We start from the raw sequence: 18,143 nt of genomic DNA on the forward strand, positions 1-18,143 counted from the left end.
AGCAGAACCAGGACATGCCATGTAGTAGTCAACCATTTCCCCTCCGTTGGAGGACATAGCTGTGTAAGGGAGGCTTAGGGAGATCGGAAAAGAGGCTGCCACCATTGCCTCCAGCAGCTGCTGCCTGAACCCGAACCAGTCCTGACAGAACGTATGAAAATCAGAGAACTTAAAGGATCTTCCCACCCCAAAAAATAACTATGGAAACCAGAGGTCTCCAATAACACCTAGATGAAACTGCTGAGTGGGGTTATCTGAAGTTTTGGAGTACATTGTCAGCAATATGATGACAACACACAGCTCTACTTCTCCTTTACATCTGCAGGTATGGATGTGCTGGACCTATGTCTTTCCTTGGTAATGGACTAGGATGAAAGCCAAACTGAAGCTCAGTCCAGGCAAGACTGAGGCACTGCGCCCCTATCTGGACAAGGATAACCTAATTACTGTTATTTATGCTCTGCTAACAGCTTGGTTAGATTACTGCAACACATTATATGCAAAGGCGGCCAGGTTACTCATGGGGGCAAGATGGTTTGAGCATATTATATTGGCTGCCAATTATTAATTATTTCCCTTCACCATGGAGGTTTTGGGGTGGGCTACAATTTTAAAAATGCAATTGTTAAAATAAAAATCAGTTAAAACAAATAACAGAATAAAAGGGTAGGTCCTAAAATATGGGACGCGGGTGGCGCTGTGGGTAAAAGCCTCAGCACCTAGGGCTTGCCAATCGAAAGGTCGGCGGTTCGAATCCCCGCGGCGGGGTGCGCTCCCGTTGCTCGGTCCCAGCGCCTGCCAACCTAGCAGTTCGAAAGCACCCCCAGGTGCAAGTAGATAAATAGGGACCGCTTACAAGCGGGAAGGTAAACGGCGTTTCCGTGTGTGGCTCTGGCTCGCCAGAGCAGCGATGTCACGCTGGCCACGTGACCCGGAAGTGTCTCTGGACAGCGCTGGCCCCCGGCCTCTTGAGTGAGATGGGCGCACAACCCTAGAGTCTGTCAAGACTGGCCCATACGGGCAGGGGTACCTTTACCTTTACCTAAAATATACATGAGGTGTCAAAGGCTAAGGGTAAAGAGGCACATCTTCAGCATTCAATGAAAACTCCATAATGATGGTGCCAGATACACTTCTGTGAGGAGGGGGGATTCCACAGTTTAAGGGGTGCCACAAGGGTTGCCCTCCCCTGAGCCACCATCACCTCCAAACTTCTGAAGGCAGTAGAACTACCAGAAGGGTCCCCTCTGCCTGTCTTCAAACAAGTGAGCCTGTGGGGAAGGCACAACAAGCCCCACAATCAGCAAAATATTACTAGTTTGTGCTGTGGTGAACACTATGTTCAGATACATATGTCAGGTCAACGATGTACTGAGACAGTTTCATGGTTGTCATGAAGTCTTTGCCCATCCTCAGAACAAATATTGGAAGTCCCTCAATACAATCATGAAAGCGTTCTCCATCACCACATTCAATATTACATTCTGCCAGCTTGGTGAAGGAGTTTGTAGTACAATAAGGTGGACAGTGCGCTAACAACATCCCCTTTCTGTTTCACTGGCCACAAACACCACAAGCCATCACTTGAACCCAGACACAGTGTGTATCAGTCTCATAGTGAGGGAGATGGATTTTTTTTTTTAATGGGTGATAGTGACCTCCCTTTCCTGCCTCTCTGACCTATCGAGTGGTGTTGTACTGAGCACCCAGGCAGAGACAGCCGGGTTAGAGATGAGGAATCTGTGGCCTTCCAGATGTTGGACTCCATCATCCCTGATCATCATTGGCCATACTGGTTAGGGCTGATTTGGTTTAGAGTCCCACAAGGAGGGCCACAGGTTCCTCATTCCTGATTTAGTGATTTCAGCATGTAACAATCAACTGAGCCAATTAAGAGATTAGAAATCCATGCTTTTTTTTTTAGGTCAGCAATTTAATGAGCACCTTTTCCTGCAGCAGAATTTTGATTGCTAATAGTATAACACAGTCCTGTTACCTGGTAACCAAGAAACAGAAGTCAGAATTAAGCTACGGCAGAGAAGAGTCTGGGTTGTTTCCCAATGACTTCTATGGGACACAAAATAAACAAACCTTATGGGAGGGGCATGTAATTGTTTTTGTTCATTACTATGTTTTGTGTGTTTCTATTGTAAATAAAATGCAGTGATCCTTGGATGAAGGGTGGTATAGAAATTGATTAAGTAAAAAAAATAAAAATGTAAGGAGACTGGGAAATGAGAAAACATCCTCTCCAACTTCAAGATACTGGGGTCACCAATTACAGGGAGCAGATTGACTTCTCCAACTAGCATCCCTGAATGCATCCTTGGTTTTCTTTCCCACTTAAGTCAATGGTTCTGGCACTTGAGACATGGTCAAGGTAGGACAAAGCCTGCCTTCTACTTGTGACACTGAGTCCCACTGAGTAGGGCCCTTCCAATACATAGATTCACTTTCCATCATACCCTTTCTAGTATAAGTAGCCAACATGGTGCCCTCCAGATAACCTGGAACTACAACACACATCAACCACAGCCAGAAAGACCAATAGGGATGATGGGTTCTGTAGCCCAAAAACATCTGGAGGGAACCATACTGACTACTCCAACCAACATAATGGCTGGTATTCTGCTAGCTGCTATTCCCTAATAATTTTTCAAGAAACAAACTCTTTTCAAATTATTACCTGAATTAAGACACCTAAATCTCCTTCTGAAAATTAAACCATTTTACGGGTTCATTCAACAGACAGCTGTAATTTATTTGGTACACAGGGAAATGACTGGATCTAAGCTATTTTAGTTCTAAGCTATTATAAATCTGTGCTTATTGTCATCTTCCTAAGCAGTAAGAAACTGGGGCCAAGTGCAGTAATACACTAGAGGTTATCTTCTCCTTCCCTAGAATTAGGCCTTCTTATTGTTCAGAATTATCAAGTGATTTATACCATCCTGTACTCACATCCGAAACATAATGGAACTTTAGTAAACAGGTCAACAATTACTGACATTGATGTTCACCTTGGGAGCTGAACAAACAGAGGATGCAAACAACTTCATGTTATTCCTTACCAAGGAACTGCCCTTACAAGACATTCTCCAATATGTGATCTGGAAGCACAAGAAAGTAATTGGGATGTGTCTTGCACTCAGATGTCTGTGCACACCAGTACAAGACACTTGAAAAATGAAACAGCAACCTGGGAACCACAGAACCTACTTATGTTCTAAGACATTTCTGCACCTGAGGCAGAAAATATAGAGAGGCTTTGCTCCTCATCCTGCTGCCCACCAGTAGTGCCAATCATAAAAATACCTATAATATTTTTCATTAGTTTCCAAAGATTGCTTGAGGACTCCTTTTGGCATAATGGATGTTGCCTTAGAAAAATAAAACTTAAAATTATAAGAATGAAAACATTAGGAGTGCAATTATGCGCTCGTGAATAAGCCCCACTGAACATAGTAAGACTTTTGAGCAATTGTGCTGTAGGTGTTTACCTTTTAAACTTCAAAAAGGGTGTCTCAAAATGGCTTTAGGAATGGTTTTTTCCTCTTCAGTGATGCCAGTGGGTGTCTGCAGACCCAGTATGCCCTGTCCTTCAAAGGGAAATGAGGACAGATCATAGTGACAGGGTAAGTGATGCTCTACTTATCTCTTCCTACCCTACCCTGCTGAAATAACCACCTTGGGGTGGGGTTGCTGGTAAAATGAATTTACCCCACAAATGATGTGCTAATTTTCAAAATATCACATGTGTATTGTACAAATGGCAACTGCATGTTTCCATGCAGTTGCAGTTCACACAATGAAATGATTCTTAAGACCATACAGGTTAAATGTCAAATTCATTCTACACTAGCAACACAACCATATGTAGTTCTATTATGTTTCTGCACACTAAGAGACTGGGTTCTGAACTTCACCTCTACCCCAAGCCAAAAAGAATACAGTGGTACCTTGGTTTATGAACTTAATCTGTTCCGGAAGTCCGTTCTTAAACCAAAGCATTCTTAAACCAAGGCATGCTTTCCCATAGCAGCGGGGGACTCAATTTACAAATGGAACACACTCAACAGGAAGCGAAACATGTTCTGCTTCCAAGGCAAAGTTCACAAACCAAAACACCTACTTCCAGGTTTGCAGCATTCTTAATCCAAGTTGTTCATAAACTAAACTGTTCTTAAATCAAGGTACCACTGTATATAAATATACTTCCTTCCAGAATGAAGTCACCAACAGGCCTGCCTTTCTTCAGTTTTAGCTGACTGCCCTGAAGTAACTCCAAAACTGTTTGACTAACAAAGGTAACAATGGACAAAGAACAACACATTACATGCAAATGTGTATTAAAAATCGTGATGGCTTCTTCTTCTATGGTTCTCTGGATGCGTTGGACTACAACTTCCATGATCCCTGACCATTGGCCAAGCAGGTTGGGGTTGATGGGAGTTGCAGTCCAACAGGGGCTACAGGTTCTCTCTTGCTGCTCTAGAGAAAAGCCTCTTTGGACGATGTGAAGTGGAGAAACAGAGGGCCGGGATGCTTAACTCCCGATTACCCACTATTTTTCTGCTACAAACTCTCCACCTTCTTTATTTCTTCCTTGAAAAAGATACATTTTTGTGTGATCAAAGTGGAGTTGGTCCCATCCAGTCACTTCCTTCTGTGCACAGACATCTAAATACAAACCGGTTCTCTCTTGTAAAATTCTCCTTTGTCATATTAACAGAGAGTCAGTCTTTGATTGGATTATGTCACCCTGGCAGGTCAGTTCAGGCTGAAAACACATCCTTCTTTTACTGCCGTTTCTTCTCTGAAGAACTCCATGTTTATGCCCTTTTATTTTTCACTTTGCATTTGATGGACTGGTCTATGGACTTAATGAGGCCATATATCTTCGTTTTGGTACGGAATGTTTAGTTGTGTTTTGAAGACTAATCCTCCGGGCCAGATACAACATTTTAACAAAGCTGTTCTTAAAGACAAAGCAGGAAGTTATCTGTCCTTGTTTAAGCCCTACTTCCCAATGAATGCCCATAAAGATACTTTAGTGCTTGTTTTTCAAATAAGGAAACCAACTTGGCTTTAATGGGTTCTGCTGTGTCCAGCCAGATCAGGCCACTTCAGTATTGCTGCTGTAGCAACTTTCTTTGGGATAATTGGGACGTAACCACCCAAAAGTCACAAAAAGAGGGAGGGGGGCAGTGGAATGAGGTGCAAAGACACTTTAAAGGGCATAATGATGCAGTTTCAACAGTTTCAATGATTTCCTAGATCAAGTAGCTCCTGTAATTTTGCTACGGTTACAAGGCACCTTTGCAGGGGGGGGGGGGTTTTAAAAATGGCCTTTAGAAAGCAAAGTAGTTTTCTTAATGGATGGCTTTTCTGTGGGGCAGGTTTCTGGAAAGAGGGGCTCAGAAAGAGGAAGGCACTGCAAAGCACAAATGACAGGATCACTGCTGGGGGGGGGGGCGCGGCAACAAACACAGGCATACCCTGGTCACTTGAGGTTTGGCAGCAGGATCACTTTCCCACAGTAGCAGCTCTATTACTGTTTTGGAATAGAGCAGTCACTCCACCTCCCCTTCCCTCTCATCCCCCCTCCCTTTCTGTCTGCACGGGTCCCAACTTGGCTCCTTCTCTGCTTCAATGAATGTTTGGGGATAAGCCAATCCTATGCAAAAAGCATTCCCTGTCGCTCTCTCTCTCAACCCCCCTCCCACTCACTACACACACACAGACAGGGGGAAACCTGACTCCACACTTTAATCTAAGGGGGTCTCTCTCTCTCTCTTCCTCCACCCCCACCCTTTCCTCTAATCACAATCCAAAGGTAGCAGGGGAGCAAAGCCCCTTCCAGTATGCATGACTTTTGCTCGAGGGAGATTCACTTGATCCAAGAAGTGGCCTTATTTATTTTTCCAGCCTTCTTTTGTTCTCCATTTCCTCCTCCTGAGCTCTGGCAAGACCCAGCAAATCACCTCAGCCCCAGCAATTCTATAAGATTAACACACACACCCCACGCGCATTTTTAAGAATCATGCCGTTAGCCAATGGGAGAAATAATGAAATACCCCACACTAGGGATGACCATGGAATCTGTTTTAAATGGATTTATTTATACATGGAATTTGGAGGTTCTGATCAGACCGTGTTTTGCTCACATCACTGCTTCTTGTGTAATATGCCAATTTACGTCCAAGCTGCTTGTGTATTGTTGTGGTTGTTTAAAAGTCCAACTAATTATGTGCCAAATTAAATGGGGTGGAATCTAAAGCTTCATGCTGTACTATATTTCTCCAGCACAATTCCACCCACTCACACAGTTATACGTATTGTCGTATGATGTGCTGGTTATTTTAGGAAGCCAGGAGTGGATATGTATACATCATTATATGTATAATAGTTCATATTTTTTAGCAAGAGGGTCCTTATCAAGATTAGGAAGCAAGACAGGAATTAGAAAAAATTCATGCAGATAAACTCGTCATTTGAGATTTGCAAAAAATTCCATCCCTCCCTGTGCTGCCACATATGTAACCAACGAAGTCTGATGAGTTGACTTAAAAGAGGATGTACTGCCCACCTAGTAGATTTCTGCTTGGGCGAGATCCATCTTCTTGCAAATAATGGCCTTGCAGCTAGAGGACCCTGACCAATAGGATTAAAGTTCTGTAGAAGCTAGCTAGTTAACAGTTTCTGCACAGTAGTGACCAGCACAACATACCCCCAAACCAGGTTTTGCAATTGCAAAACCTAAAGCAAACATTTTGTAGCATATTAAACTCACAAGCAAAGCTTAGGCACTGAGTTTTAAGAAACCTCTCAGTTATTTCAGAGGAAAAGGGGGGGATATAGACTGAGGGTCTTTGAACTATGCAGTGGCGTAGCGTGGGGGGTGCAGGGGGTGCCGGCCGCACTGGGCGCAACATCTGGGGTTAGGGCAAATCCACGGGTTAGGGGGCGCAAATCCACAGGTTAGGGGGCACAAATCCATGGGTTAGGGGGCGCAAATTACTTGCCTTGCCCCGGGTGCTGACAACCCACGCTACGCCGCTGGAACTATGATAGAAGTATCATCCATATGATTCAAGCAGAGTGCAGATTTGGCAAAGATTCCCCTGAACTCCAGTACTTTGGCCACCTCATGAGACGAGAAGACTCCCTGGAGAAGACACTGATGCTGGGAAAGATGGAGGGCACAAGGAGAAGGAGGCGACAGAGGACGAGATGGTTGGATAGTGTTTTCGAGGTTACCAGCATGAGTTTGACCAAACTGCAGGAGGTAGTGGAGGACAGAGGTGCCTGGCGTGCTCTGGTCCATGGGGTCACGAAGAGTCGGACACGACTAAACAACTAAACAACAACAAAGAGATGTATGTTTTTGACCTCAGATATGACCTTCTAATAGTAGGTGGCGAGAAAGCCAGGAGGACTAGGATCACGTTCACAGGATACATTGAAAACACTACGTTATCACCTTAAACAGTTGCGGCTTCCCCCAAAGAATTCTGGGAGCTGTAGTTTGGTAAGGCAGCTAAGAGTTGTTAGGAGGCCCCTATTCCCCTCACAGATCCACAATTCCTGGAGTTTCCTTTGAAGAGGGATCTATTGTTAATGTGGCTAATTTTCATACTCAAGATCAGCCTCATTACAGGGTGGGCTTCAAGCTGTCATGCGCCACCACCCTTCAGGCAGGGATGTGGAAGTGCAGTTTTAGTGGCAGGAAATGCTGTGGTCAGATTTTGTTCACAGTGTGCTGCCTGTGATGCAATAACTTCACCATTGGGATTTGAGAAGTGTTTCCAAAAGAACACCGAGTCAGTTCAGTATTAAGCACAAACTACTTTCTGGAGACACCCTACAACCTAGGAAGCCTGCAGCGCCTTATACCTTACAAGGGCAGGGACCATAGCTCAGTAGAAGAGAACATGCAGGAAGCCAAAGGTTCAAACCCCAGCATCTCCAAGCAGGGCTGGGGGAAAACACTTTTTCTGAAATCCCAGAGAGCCGCTGCCAGGCAGTTTAGAGAATACTGAACAAGACAGACTGAGAAAGGAGAACATGTCAAACCTTCAGAACATTTCAGTCTACCAGAACACTCTGCCACGGATACCAAGGTGGACATACTTGAGCAAAGGAGTTTCAAACAAAACATTCACACAGCATAGTTGCATAAGTGTTACAGTCTTGTTAGCCCTTTTGACAGATCTGAAAAAGGCTGGAGTTACAACAATGGAGTAGCAACATTTACAGAGCTTACCAAATCAACAGAAATTATATTAGATACTATGTTTCCATTTTTCCACAGCATCACTTAAATTATTAAAGGTGAAAAAGTTTTCCAAATGCTCTTTTTAATCACCTGTTTTAAGCCCATTTTATTGCTTCATTATGAATGCAAATGGGGAATTTATGATAGATAATAGTACAGTTATTGACCCTTGGGTAGCCTCTCAATCGACCCATTTCAGTTTTTGTTCTCACAAGGTGAGGGGGGGACTTCAATTACTGGTGTCCTCTCAATTTTTAATAGCAGAAAAGAAGATGGGGGGGAAATAAACTAGAAATTATGCCCTCCCCTCCCGCAGGAACAGAAACTGACACTGTGGGGATAGGATATCACTAATCCTCCTCCTACAGTCATTGGGAAGGAAATCAGGCCAGCTCTACAAAGGGAGAAGCTTTAATAAGCATTACTGGAAACCTTTGCTGAATGGAACTTACTCGGGAATTAATACAGAAGGAGTTTGGCCATAAGGAAGGGCAACTGGACAACTGGGCGCTTTATCAAGTGCTTGTGTGGAACCTCCCATTTTAATTCGGCTTCCAGCTAATTGAGGAAAAGCAATGCCTCAGCAGCACTCAGGAAAAGGAATCTAGAATGGAAGCAGCCTTTTGTCTCACGGCATGCTGATATTTTGCTGCAGTGTACCCAGAGGCCATTTCATACATTACAGGAAGTGAAAAAAAACCACATTTCTATGGCCAGCAAACTAGTCTTTTAGTGGCTTAAAAACATCTGTGCTTCAGAAAACTTGTGGTGAAATGTACGCACCAAGCCTCAAGCCAACTGCATCTCCCGAGAGTGGGTTCACTACTTAATTTTAGATGTGCAAATGCCCTTCAGCTGTTGACAGGAAATGTGTGGTCCCACTGTGCCAAAACAAAGTCCTAAAACGGCCAGTCTGAACCACTGCACAGCCAGTACACCTAGTTTGTCTGCAAGCCACCAGCCCAGTCTCCACCGGTCTGGTGGCTTCCAGATGTTGCGGACCACAACACCCATCAGCCCCAGCCAGCAAGGGAATTCTTTGAAGAGCATCTACCAGGCAAAGAAGGTGTGGGGGGGAGAATGCAAAGAGGCAGTAAAGCCACTCTGATTTCAGCTGCTGAGATATAAATCACCAGGACCAAATAGCACTATCTCCAGTATTTACAGGAAACCAGAAGATGCTGTTCCACTGCACAAATAGCCTATAAATGATGCACAAGCTTGTTTAATAATGCAAAAGCCATCCTATAGCTCTCCTGGCCGTTCCAAATGCAGGTGTGGCCACAAAACAATGGCAGGAACTGGTAGGAAAGGAAGATTCATTTGGATCATGCACTCATGAAGCAAAAAGACTTTAAAAAAATGACAACAGGGCCAGTAAGCAGTGGGGAATGTCCATATGGCAAAGGGTTTAAAAAGATCCTGCCCCCCCCCACAGTTACAATCAAGGAGCTGCTGCAGCTGCAAAGAGACATGGCTAGCCACAAGCCTGAGATACTAAAACAAAAAATCATGCTCAAAGTAGGAATGGCAGAAAGATTTGCTTCAATTCACCTTTAAAGGTGAAGCTGCTTTATCTACACTTTCTGAAGCAATTCAGGACCCGAAACAGTCATCCTTCCAAATTTACACTTCCCCAAATTTTGCTAAGCAATAATGTGTACAACAACGCACATGATGCAGTAAAATGTGCACAAAAATGCATATATTAGCAAACATAACATAAAATTGCATTATATTGGGGAAAATTGCTTTGCAAAAATGTGTATGTTCTGCAAAATTACGGTACATACAAACATATTAGGAGAAATTTGCCGGTGAAGTTCCATTAGGTCTTTAAAAATAATTTGCAAACTGATGTGGAAATGTGCAAAAACTGAACGAAAGACTGGAAAAGTGAGAAACTAAAATTGACACATTTGCCCACCAGATTCACATGTCATTTGAACATTGGATTGTAGCAAACACCTCTCTTCAGACTCTCTCCTAGGGCTTCAGTTTAGGATGATGGAAACAACACACACAGGATCACAGAATTGTAGAGTAGCAAGGGATCCTAAGGGTCATTTAGTCACATTCCCTACAATGCAGGAATTTCAACTGACAGATGGCCACCCAATCTCTGCTTAAGAACCTCTAAGGAAGGAGAGTCTGCAACCTCCCCAAGGAGTCCATTCCACTGTCAAACAGCTCTTACCATCAGCAAGTTATTCCTGATGTTATTCCTGATGCCATTGGTTCAGGTCCTACCCACTGGAGCAGGAAAAAGCAAGCTGGCTCCCTCCTCTAAGTGATAGCGCTTTAGATAGTTTAAGACGGCTATCATATCTCTTCTCAGTCTCATTGAAAGAAGACAAAATAACTATGCCAGGTATTCGAGATAAGACATCACCCACCTAGGTTGCACAAGGCCCAATTTACACATTGCAGAAGAGAATAAACCTCCTCCCATTTCTACCACAAATTGACAGCATCTCTCCCACCAAAAAACTGTTCCCAATCTCTGCCGATCCAGATATTTTGAGTGAAGAAGGAAGAGGAATATGTAACAACGTTGTTAATTAATAACTGTACATTGCTTCACTCTACTTCCTCTGGGGCATAAAAGATTGACTCTATTCCTGAACCGGCCTGACCTTCGTAATTAGCCTCCTTTATGGCAATGCCTACATTGCTCTTTTGTGCTGGGCAAATAGTCAGCACAGAGCATCCTGCCTTTCCCCAAAGGGCTACCCCTTTAAGTAGTTCTTGTATGTCCAACGTAACCCCAGCCAGAATGTGCTTGGTCTGTTTCCTCCTCTCACTAGCAGGGATGCGTCAATTTCGGTTTCTTATTTTTTATTCTTAATTTCAGTTCTTCTTATTTTCACATCTGTTTGCATTAAAAAAAAACAACCTTCATGAAAACTAATTAGCATTAAGTGAGAATTTCTCCAAATGGACTCATTTTTGGAAAGCCATTTCCCCATATATATTGCATTTTGGTGTGGTATTTTCACCATTGTATGTATTTTAATGCAGACTTCACCTCAGTATATGCACTATTGTATATGTCATTGACTGGAAAGCTGCACTACAAAATTTAGAGAATTGCAAATTTTGAAGGATGGCTCTGTGTTTCATTTCATGTATCATTTTGGAAAGTGCAAATAACCTTTAAATGTGAACTGGATCTTCCAGGTTTTTTTTAATCTGCCTTCTCATGTGAAAGACTATGCAAGTCTCTGAAAGAAGCAATGTATCAGATTCTTATCTGGTGAAAACAGGCTGTTTATGGCATCTTCTGTTATGTAGTCACTGGGCATAACTTTATGACCACTGCTCCATAGCAATTGTTGTTCTACTTCACCGTATAGATGGGTTTATGAAGCAGTTGTGTATCCTTCTGCTGTGCTGAAGAAGAATTCCACGAAACAGTGGGGTATATCCGGAATCACTGTTCACAACGTCTGTTTGCGAACTACTTCGGCAGTGTTGGACGCCATAAACAAAGCTTTACAGCCTGTTTTCACCAGATAAGAATCTGATACATTGCTTCTTTCAGATACTTGCATAGTCTTCAAAGAGTTTCAGAGACTTATAAGACTTATGGTTATCTGGTTTTATGTTTTCAAGAGAATCCATTAAGCGTGCATATTTTGTGACTTTTAGAGATTCATAAGTTTTCTGTTTATGTGTTTTCATATATTTCATATTATATAAAGAGTGTATATTGATATCGTATCATTGTATTTGATCATCGTGTTGCCTTGGATATTACTATTGTTTGCAACATGGGGTTAAATTGTTTGGTTACTTCTCATGTTAAAGGGCCAGAACAAGGGTAATCTTGTTTTCTGCTTGGTTCGTAGAGAATTTTTGCTCTATTCTAAATAAAGTGCAACAGGTTCTATCTCTCTCTCTTGCCAGCCTCTGCCTCTGCCTCTCCCTAAGAGGTTCTTCCCCTTTTGTTTCAGGCTTCAGAGAACTGCCACCTCTTTTCAGTACTATGGTGCTAAGCCAGAAAAGGGAGGTCACCGATTAAGACAGGGGTTTTGTGCAGTGTCTCTTGTATTATTATGAACCGTATGCTACCTGTCCTGATTCTGCTCATATACTAGTCTGTCATTAGGATTAGCAAAGATCATTAATTCCCATGTGGTTTACAAGTGTCTGGCACATCAGAGCACCTGAAGTTGCACTCAGCTCAGTCCAAGCCCAAAGTTTCGCCTTTTCTTGATCCCAATAATCCTACACTCACCAGTCCTGAACACCTCAATCCATAATCACAGATGTAAGTCAGTTTTAGCAACAACCTCTTCCTAGGAAGCAACAACATCATTGTTCTGTCAGATGGGCAAGGAATCTCTAAAAATTACCAGCATCGAAAAGTAGGGTTCCCTACTCATGGGGAAAACCATGAAGTTAAAGTGGTATTAAGTACAGTATATAGCTTTGAAGCAGATCTATGCCTTAGTGCCCAAATGGAGAGAAACTCAATACCCTCCACTCTTGCACAAGGAGAAACAGGCTTCTCAAGGCATCAGTGTTTGCAAGACAGTTGTTTTCATAGCCTTGTTTTCAGTTCCATTCTAATTATTCTTAGTGCTACGATAACTATCTTACTGTAACTAAAACCAACATAGCAATTACACAAGGAAGATTGCAGACTAGCAAGAGATTTTATGCAGGGTGGCTACTTAAAGGAGTGTCTCTAACACTGTGGTTTTGTTTGTTTTTAAAAATTAACAACAGGTGTATCCCAGGTGAACCTTCTCCAGTCCCAAACATATTCACGGGAACCGTAAGTCCATCCCACTCATTTCAACAAAACCTATTTCTAGAAGTCTGGGCGTATGTGGAGAGATAGGTGCGCCTAACACTGTCAATTTAATGAGGCTTAAGCACACCTAACTCTGAATAAAAGCAAATTGCAAAAGCACTTTATTGGCTGTGAGTCTAAGTAAAGGTAAAGATAAAGGTACCCCTGCCCATACGGGCCAGTCTTGACAGACTCTGGGGTTGTGCGCCTATCTCACTTAAGAGGCCAGGGGCCAGCGCTGTCTGGAGACACTTCCGGGTCACGTGGCCAGCGTGACAAAGCTGCATCTGGCGAGCCAGCGCAGCACACGGAACGGCGTTTACCTTCCCGCCAGTAAGCGGTCCCTATTTATCTACTTGCACCTGGGGGTGCTTTCGAACTGCTAGGTTGGCAGGCGCTGGGACCGAGCAACGGGAGCGCACCCTGCCGCGGGGATTCGAACCGCCGACCTTTCGATCGGCAAGCCCTAGGCGCTGAGGCTTTTACCCACAGCGCCACCCGCGTCCCCTGTGAGTCTAAGTACATTACTTGAAATTCCACTGAAGCCAAAATGTCATCTTTAGAGGGCACTGCCTACCCAGCAAGGTGTGGCAGAAAGAAGTGAGAGACAGAGCCATCTTGATGGAAGGTGGCACCTCTAGTGAGGGAATATCCTCTGCAGGGAGGTTCTGTATATGTTCTGGCACCAGGTGAAGATTTTGGCATCAAGTAAATACTCCCCATCTTTTTTAAAAAAATGTTTTTAAAGTGTTTCTAAGATGCACTGTTGGTGAATTTCAGTTCTTATTGGTTTTAATCCATTGATTTAATCTCTGATGCTTAATTTTATGCTGCATTTGTGTTTTTGTGCTTTAATTTATTATTTGTATTCTAAGCCACCCATTAGTTCTGGTTGTAGGGCCATAAATAAGTGGAGTTTGCTTCCATATATGCTAATAGGGGAGAGAGTGAGAGTTCTTGTTTCAAAAGTTGCATTTCTACAAATGCAAGTACAGTACTAGAGGGCTTGACATTCTGCATTGCTTCCCCCGCCCCCTGAGCGCCCTATCCCTTTGCAGTTTTATTGGGAATTGTGCCAGTAAGTTCAATGGGGCTGCTCTTAAGTCAATGCACAGGATTGCATTGCAAGTGCTTTCAGATCTTGCAGCCCATGCCTCCATGCACTCTTACTGTCTGTTGCCAGTCAGTGTAGGCCAGGGATTGGGGTCTGTGAGCTTCAGTCAGGTGGTCTGAGACATGTCTGTGAAGAACAGTGGGTGCAGCGGCTGCTAGTCATTCTTAGAACCTGGAGGTCCTCCGGGAAGGTGAGCAGAATGGATCAGAAGTGATATGGGGAAGAGGCATTTGAAAGGAAGCAGTGAGAAAGATATCCAATAAATGGGAACAAAGGTGAGAAGAACAAACCTGAAGTCATAGGAGTAGGAGGATAGCAAAAAACCCTTTCCTAATAGGTCTGTCCTGTACATGGTAGTTACACCCAGCTGCTGCTTATCTGTTGTTGGGTAAACTCATTAATAAGCTGCTGTCATTGTTTTCTGCTGCTCCAGAGAAGCGGACACGGAGCAATGGATCCAAACTACAAGAAAGAAGATTCCACCTAAACATTAGGAAGAACTTCCTGACAGTAAGAGCTGTTCGACAGTGGAATTTGCTGCCAAGGAGTGTGGTGGAGTCTCCTTCTTTGGAGGTCTTTAAGCAGAGGCTTGACAACCATATGTCAGGAGTGCTCTGATGGTGTTTCCTGCTTGGCAGGGGGTTGGACTCGATGGCCCTTGTGGTCTCTTCCAACTCTATGATTCTATGTCATCTTTTATCTAAAAAAGTTAATGGGAGGCTAGGATCAAGAAGTTCAGTTTTAATATATTTGTTTTTAATGGTGGCAATCTGTTGACGCCAAGAAATAAGGAATTTCCCCACCCTTCAGCACAATGTGAGAAATAAAAATACAGTTAAAACCACACAGCATTTAGCGTAGTACATTACAAATGCTACAACAGGCACACAAACCATTAAGTTTTCTGCCCAGACCCTCTGCAATTTTCAACAGGTGTGGATGGTACTGAACTAGATGAGGCAGTGACCTGACTCAGTAAAAGGCAGCTGGTTATGCACTGAAGTCAATAGGGACTACTATGAAGCAATGGGGTATACAGCAACTTCAGTCCTATACCTGGAAAGATTTTACAATAGTCAAAAATGCACCCGTCAGCCTCAACTGTGAATAACATAAGACTGATACTTGCAAGCAAAACAAATCTTTAAAAAGGAACGTTTACTATCCTCCAACACTACTAATTATTATTCCCAAGAAACACAACCACCCAAATTTGTACTCTTTTTTTGTTATTTTTATTCAGTTGTATCCCCCCCCCCCAATTGGAGCTTATTTCTTTTCTTACGTTTTTGATTGAGTAAATATATATAAACACGTTTTAAAAATACAGGAAGAGGACCCTCACTGCAGATTAATTTCCCTCAGTAACATGGCCCATAGGTTTCACTGTTAGGATATAATTAATTACTTAATGTAAGTAAGGCTGCATTGATCAGGAAACAAAACTCTGGGAAGATACAGGAATGGATAGGAGCAGAAACGAAAATAAATAAAAACAGTAGAGAGGTTAAAGTGGAACAAACCCCACTTCTTACCTACTGAGAAGCTGATTTTCTACTTCTTTGATTGAGCCATTACCCAGAAACTCCTGGCTACACTCCTTTACTCACCTAGTTGGGAGTACTGTATGTCTCAGGAATCAATGGGACATACGGTACTTCTAAACAGACACATATAGCATTACACTGTTAGTAGACTGGATGTTGGTCCCTTCTGGTATTCTTCAGAAGAGTAAATTACATTCTACAGAGCCTCTGTTTCCCATTCTGTGAAATGGTGGTAGTGCTACTTCCTTCCCACCTGGGGCTGATTAATGCAAATTGGCCACAAACGTGAGATTCCTTAGCTAATTACGCTTCCTCCCCCAGTGCTTGCTAATTGCTTTGCATTCCCTAAAGAAGTGGAGTGTATACTTAAGAGCATTGCCAAGAATGCCCAAGTTCTTCTGCACCCACTTTCCTTGCCTCAGCGTGATAATTACCATGCTTCAAAACTACCATAGGTGACAGTCCTAAACTTGCTTACCTGAGAGTAAGCCCCACTGAATTCAATGGGACTTACCTCTGAGTAGACATTATTAGGCTTGCAGTCATTTATTTGTCCACTCAGCTCCTAAAATACATTTGCATAGCCTCCAACATTACTTCAGTGAAAATAGGGACATCCTATTCCATAATAAGCGGACGCAGGTGGCGCTGTGGGTAAAACCTCAGCGCCTAGGACTTGCTGATTGTCTGGTCGGCGGTTCGAATCCCCACAATGGAGTAAGCTCCCGTCGTTAGGTCCCAGCTCCTGCCCGCCTAGCAGTTCGAAAGCACCCTTAAGTGCAAGTAGATAAATAGGTACCGCTTTATAGCGGGAAGGTAAACGGCGTTTCCGTGCGCTGCGCTGGTGCAGGCTCACCAGAGCAGCTTCGTCACGCTGGCACGTGACCCGGAAGCAGTGGCGTAGCGTGGGGGGTGTAGGGGGGGCCGGCCGCACCGGGCGCAACATCTGGGGGTTAGGGTTAGGGGGCGCAAATCCACGGGTTAGGGGGTGCAAATTACTTGCCTTGCCCCGGGTGCTGACAACCCACGCTACGCCACTGCCCGGAAGTGTCCTCGGACAGCGCTGGCCCCCGGCCTCTTAAGCGAGATGGGCGCACAACCCCAGAGTCGGTCACGACTGGCTCGTACGGGCAGGGGTACCTTTACCTTTATTCCATAATAATATTAATTTTATTATTCATACCCCACCCATCTGACTGAGTTTCCCCAGACACTCTGGGCAGCTTCCAACATATAGAAAACATAATAAAACATTAAGCATTAAAAAGCTTCCCCTAAAGGGCTGCCTTCAGATGTCTTCTAAAGGTTGTATAGTTACTTGTTTTCCAAGTCTTATATTTATTTAAGATATCTATTCCCCATTTTACCAAGTCCACAAGGCAGACTATAGCAAAACTTTTACAACAACAACTTAATAGTAAAGGTAATAAAGATAGCAAAATAATAATAAAGATGAAATTACAACCAACTAGATGAACAGCTAACAGAAAATAGCAGAAAACCCAGCAACTGATTACCCATGAGAGATTCAATAATCAGTATGTCACTCATCATTCACCCCTAAAAGATATCTGAAGGTAGTTCTCACTCGTGTCTAAAGGCTAACAGGGAAGGAGAGAGACAAGACAAGAAAATTATGTAGCCTTCAGGCTGCTATTGGGAAATTCTTTTCCTACAGTATCACCTGCTCTACCGCCAACTGTGTGGGACAATTTGCTGCCTGAGGCAAAGGAGAAGATGGCACACCCTACCCAAGCAACATACAGAAGCCAACCAAACTGGAAACTTTCTGGAGTCGTGGCTTCCAACAAGATCTCCTGAGATCTCTCACGAGTTCCACAAGATCTCGTGAGACATTGGCAAAAGCCACTGCCCCCACACAACCCAAGCAGCAGCAAGAGACGGCAGGGCGCCCACAGGGTCACCACTGTGTGGGATTTTGCCACCCCATGATCTGTTGGGCCTTCTGGAACCTACAACTAACCTAAACACTGTCCAGGATAGCATATCTGAAGTCAGCAGGCTAGTTTAGGGGCCCCAGGACAGGCCACTGTCCACTTTTTCCCTAATGGTAGGGCTGGTCTAGAGGGGGGCAGGGTGAGACAGCAAGCAGAGAACTCTTGTCAATCAGGAGCAGGCTGAAGTTATCCTTGGATCTCCTGGTAGATATCTGGGTGAGTTGCGGCAGGTTGGCATGGATTTCTGCCTTCCAAGTTATAACAATAGCTTGTAGAAGTTTATTTTAAAGCAATCTCTGCCATGATGACGTCTGTCTTTGGGCTAATTGCTTATTATTCTCTGAGTTCCTCTCCCTTTGAGATGCGCTGCTTTCCTCATATTGTTCGTTTTCAGTTACAGTGGTGCCTCACAAGACGAAATTAATCCGTTCCGCGAGTCTCTTCG

At 43.7% G+C, this 18,143-nt stretch overlaps 1 protein-coding gene across 3 annotated transcripts in view; it reads right to left on the bottom strand.

Annotated features, from left to right (window-relative positions):
• MGAT3 (beta-1,4-mannosyl-glycoprotein 4-beta-N-acetylglucosaminyltransferase) overlaps positions 1–18,143 on the bottom strand; it is a 50,866-nt gene that overhangs the window by 21,052 nt on the left and 11,671 nt on the right. The window contains exon 1 of one of the 3 annotated variants that reach the window (XM_077934955.1): positions 10,675–11,058. The exons of 1 other annotated variant lie outside the window; for it this stretch is intronic. In XM_077934955.1, coding sequence (XP_077791081.1) covers positions 10,675–10,730 — 56 coding nt within the window. In that variant the 5' untranslated portion in view covers positions 10,731–11,058. Of the gene's footprint in view, positions 1–10,475; positions 10,631–10,674; positions 11,059–18,143 lie in introns of those variants that run through there. One more of the 3 variants, XM_077934956.1, reaches the window with a different exon arrangement.

Source organism: Podarcis muralis, chromosome 10 (genome assembly GCF_964188315.1).
Source record: "Podarcis muralis chromosome 10, rPodMur119.hap1.1, whole genome shotgun sequence".
Taxonomy (NCBI): domain Eukaryota; kingdom Metazoa; phylum Chordata; class Lepidosauria; order Squamata; family Lacertidae; genus Podarcis; species Podarcis muralis.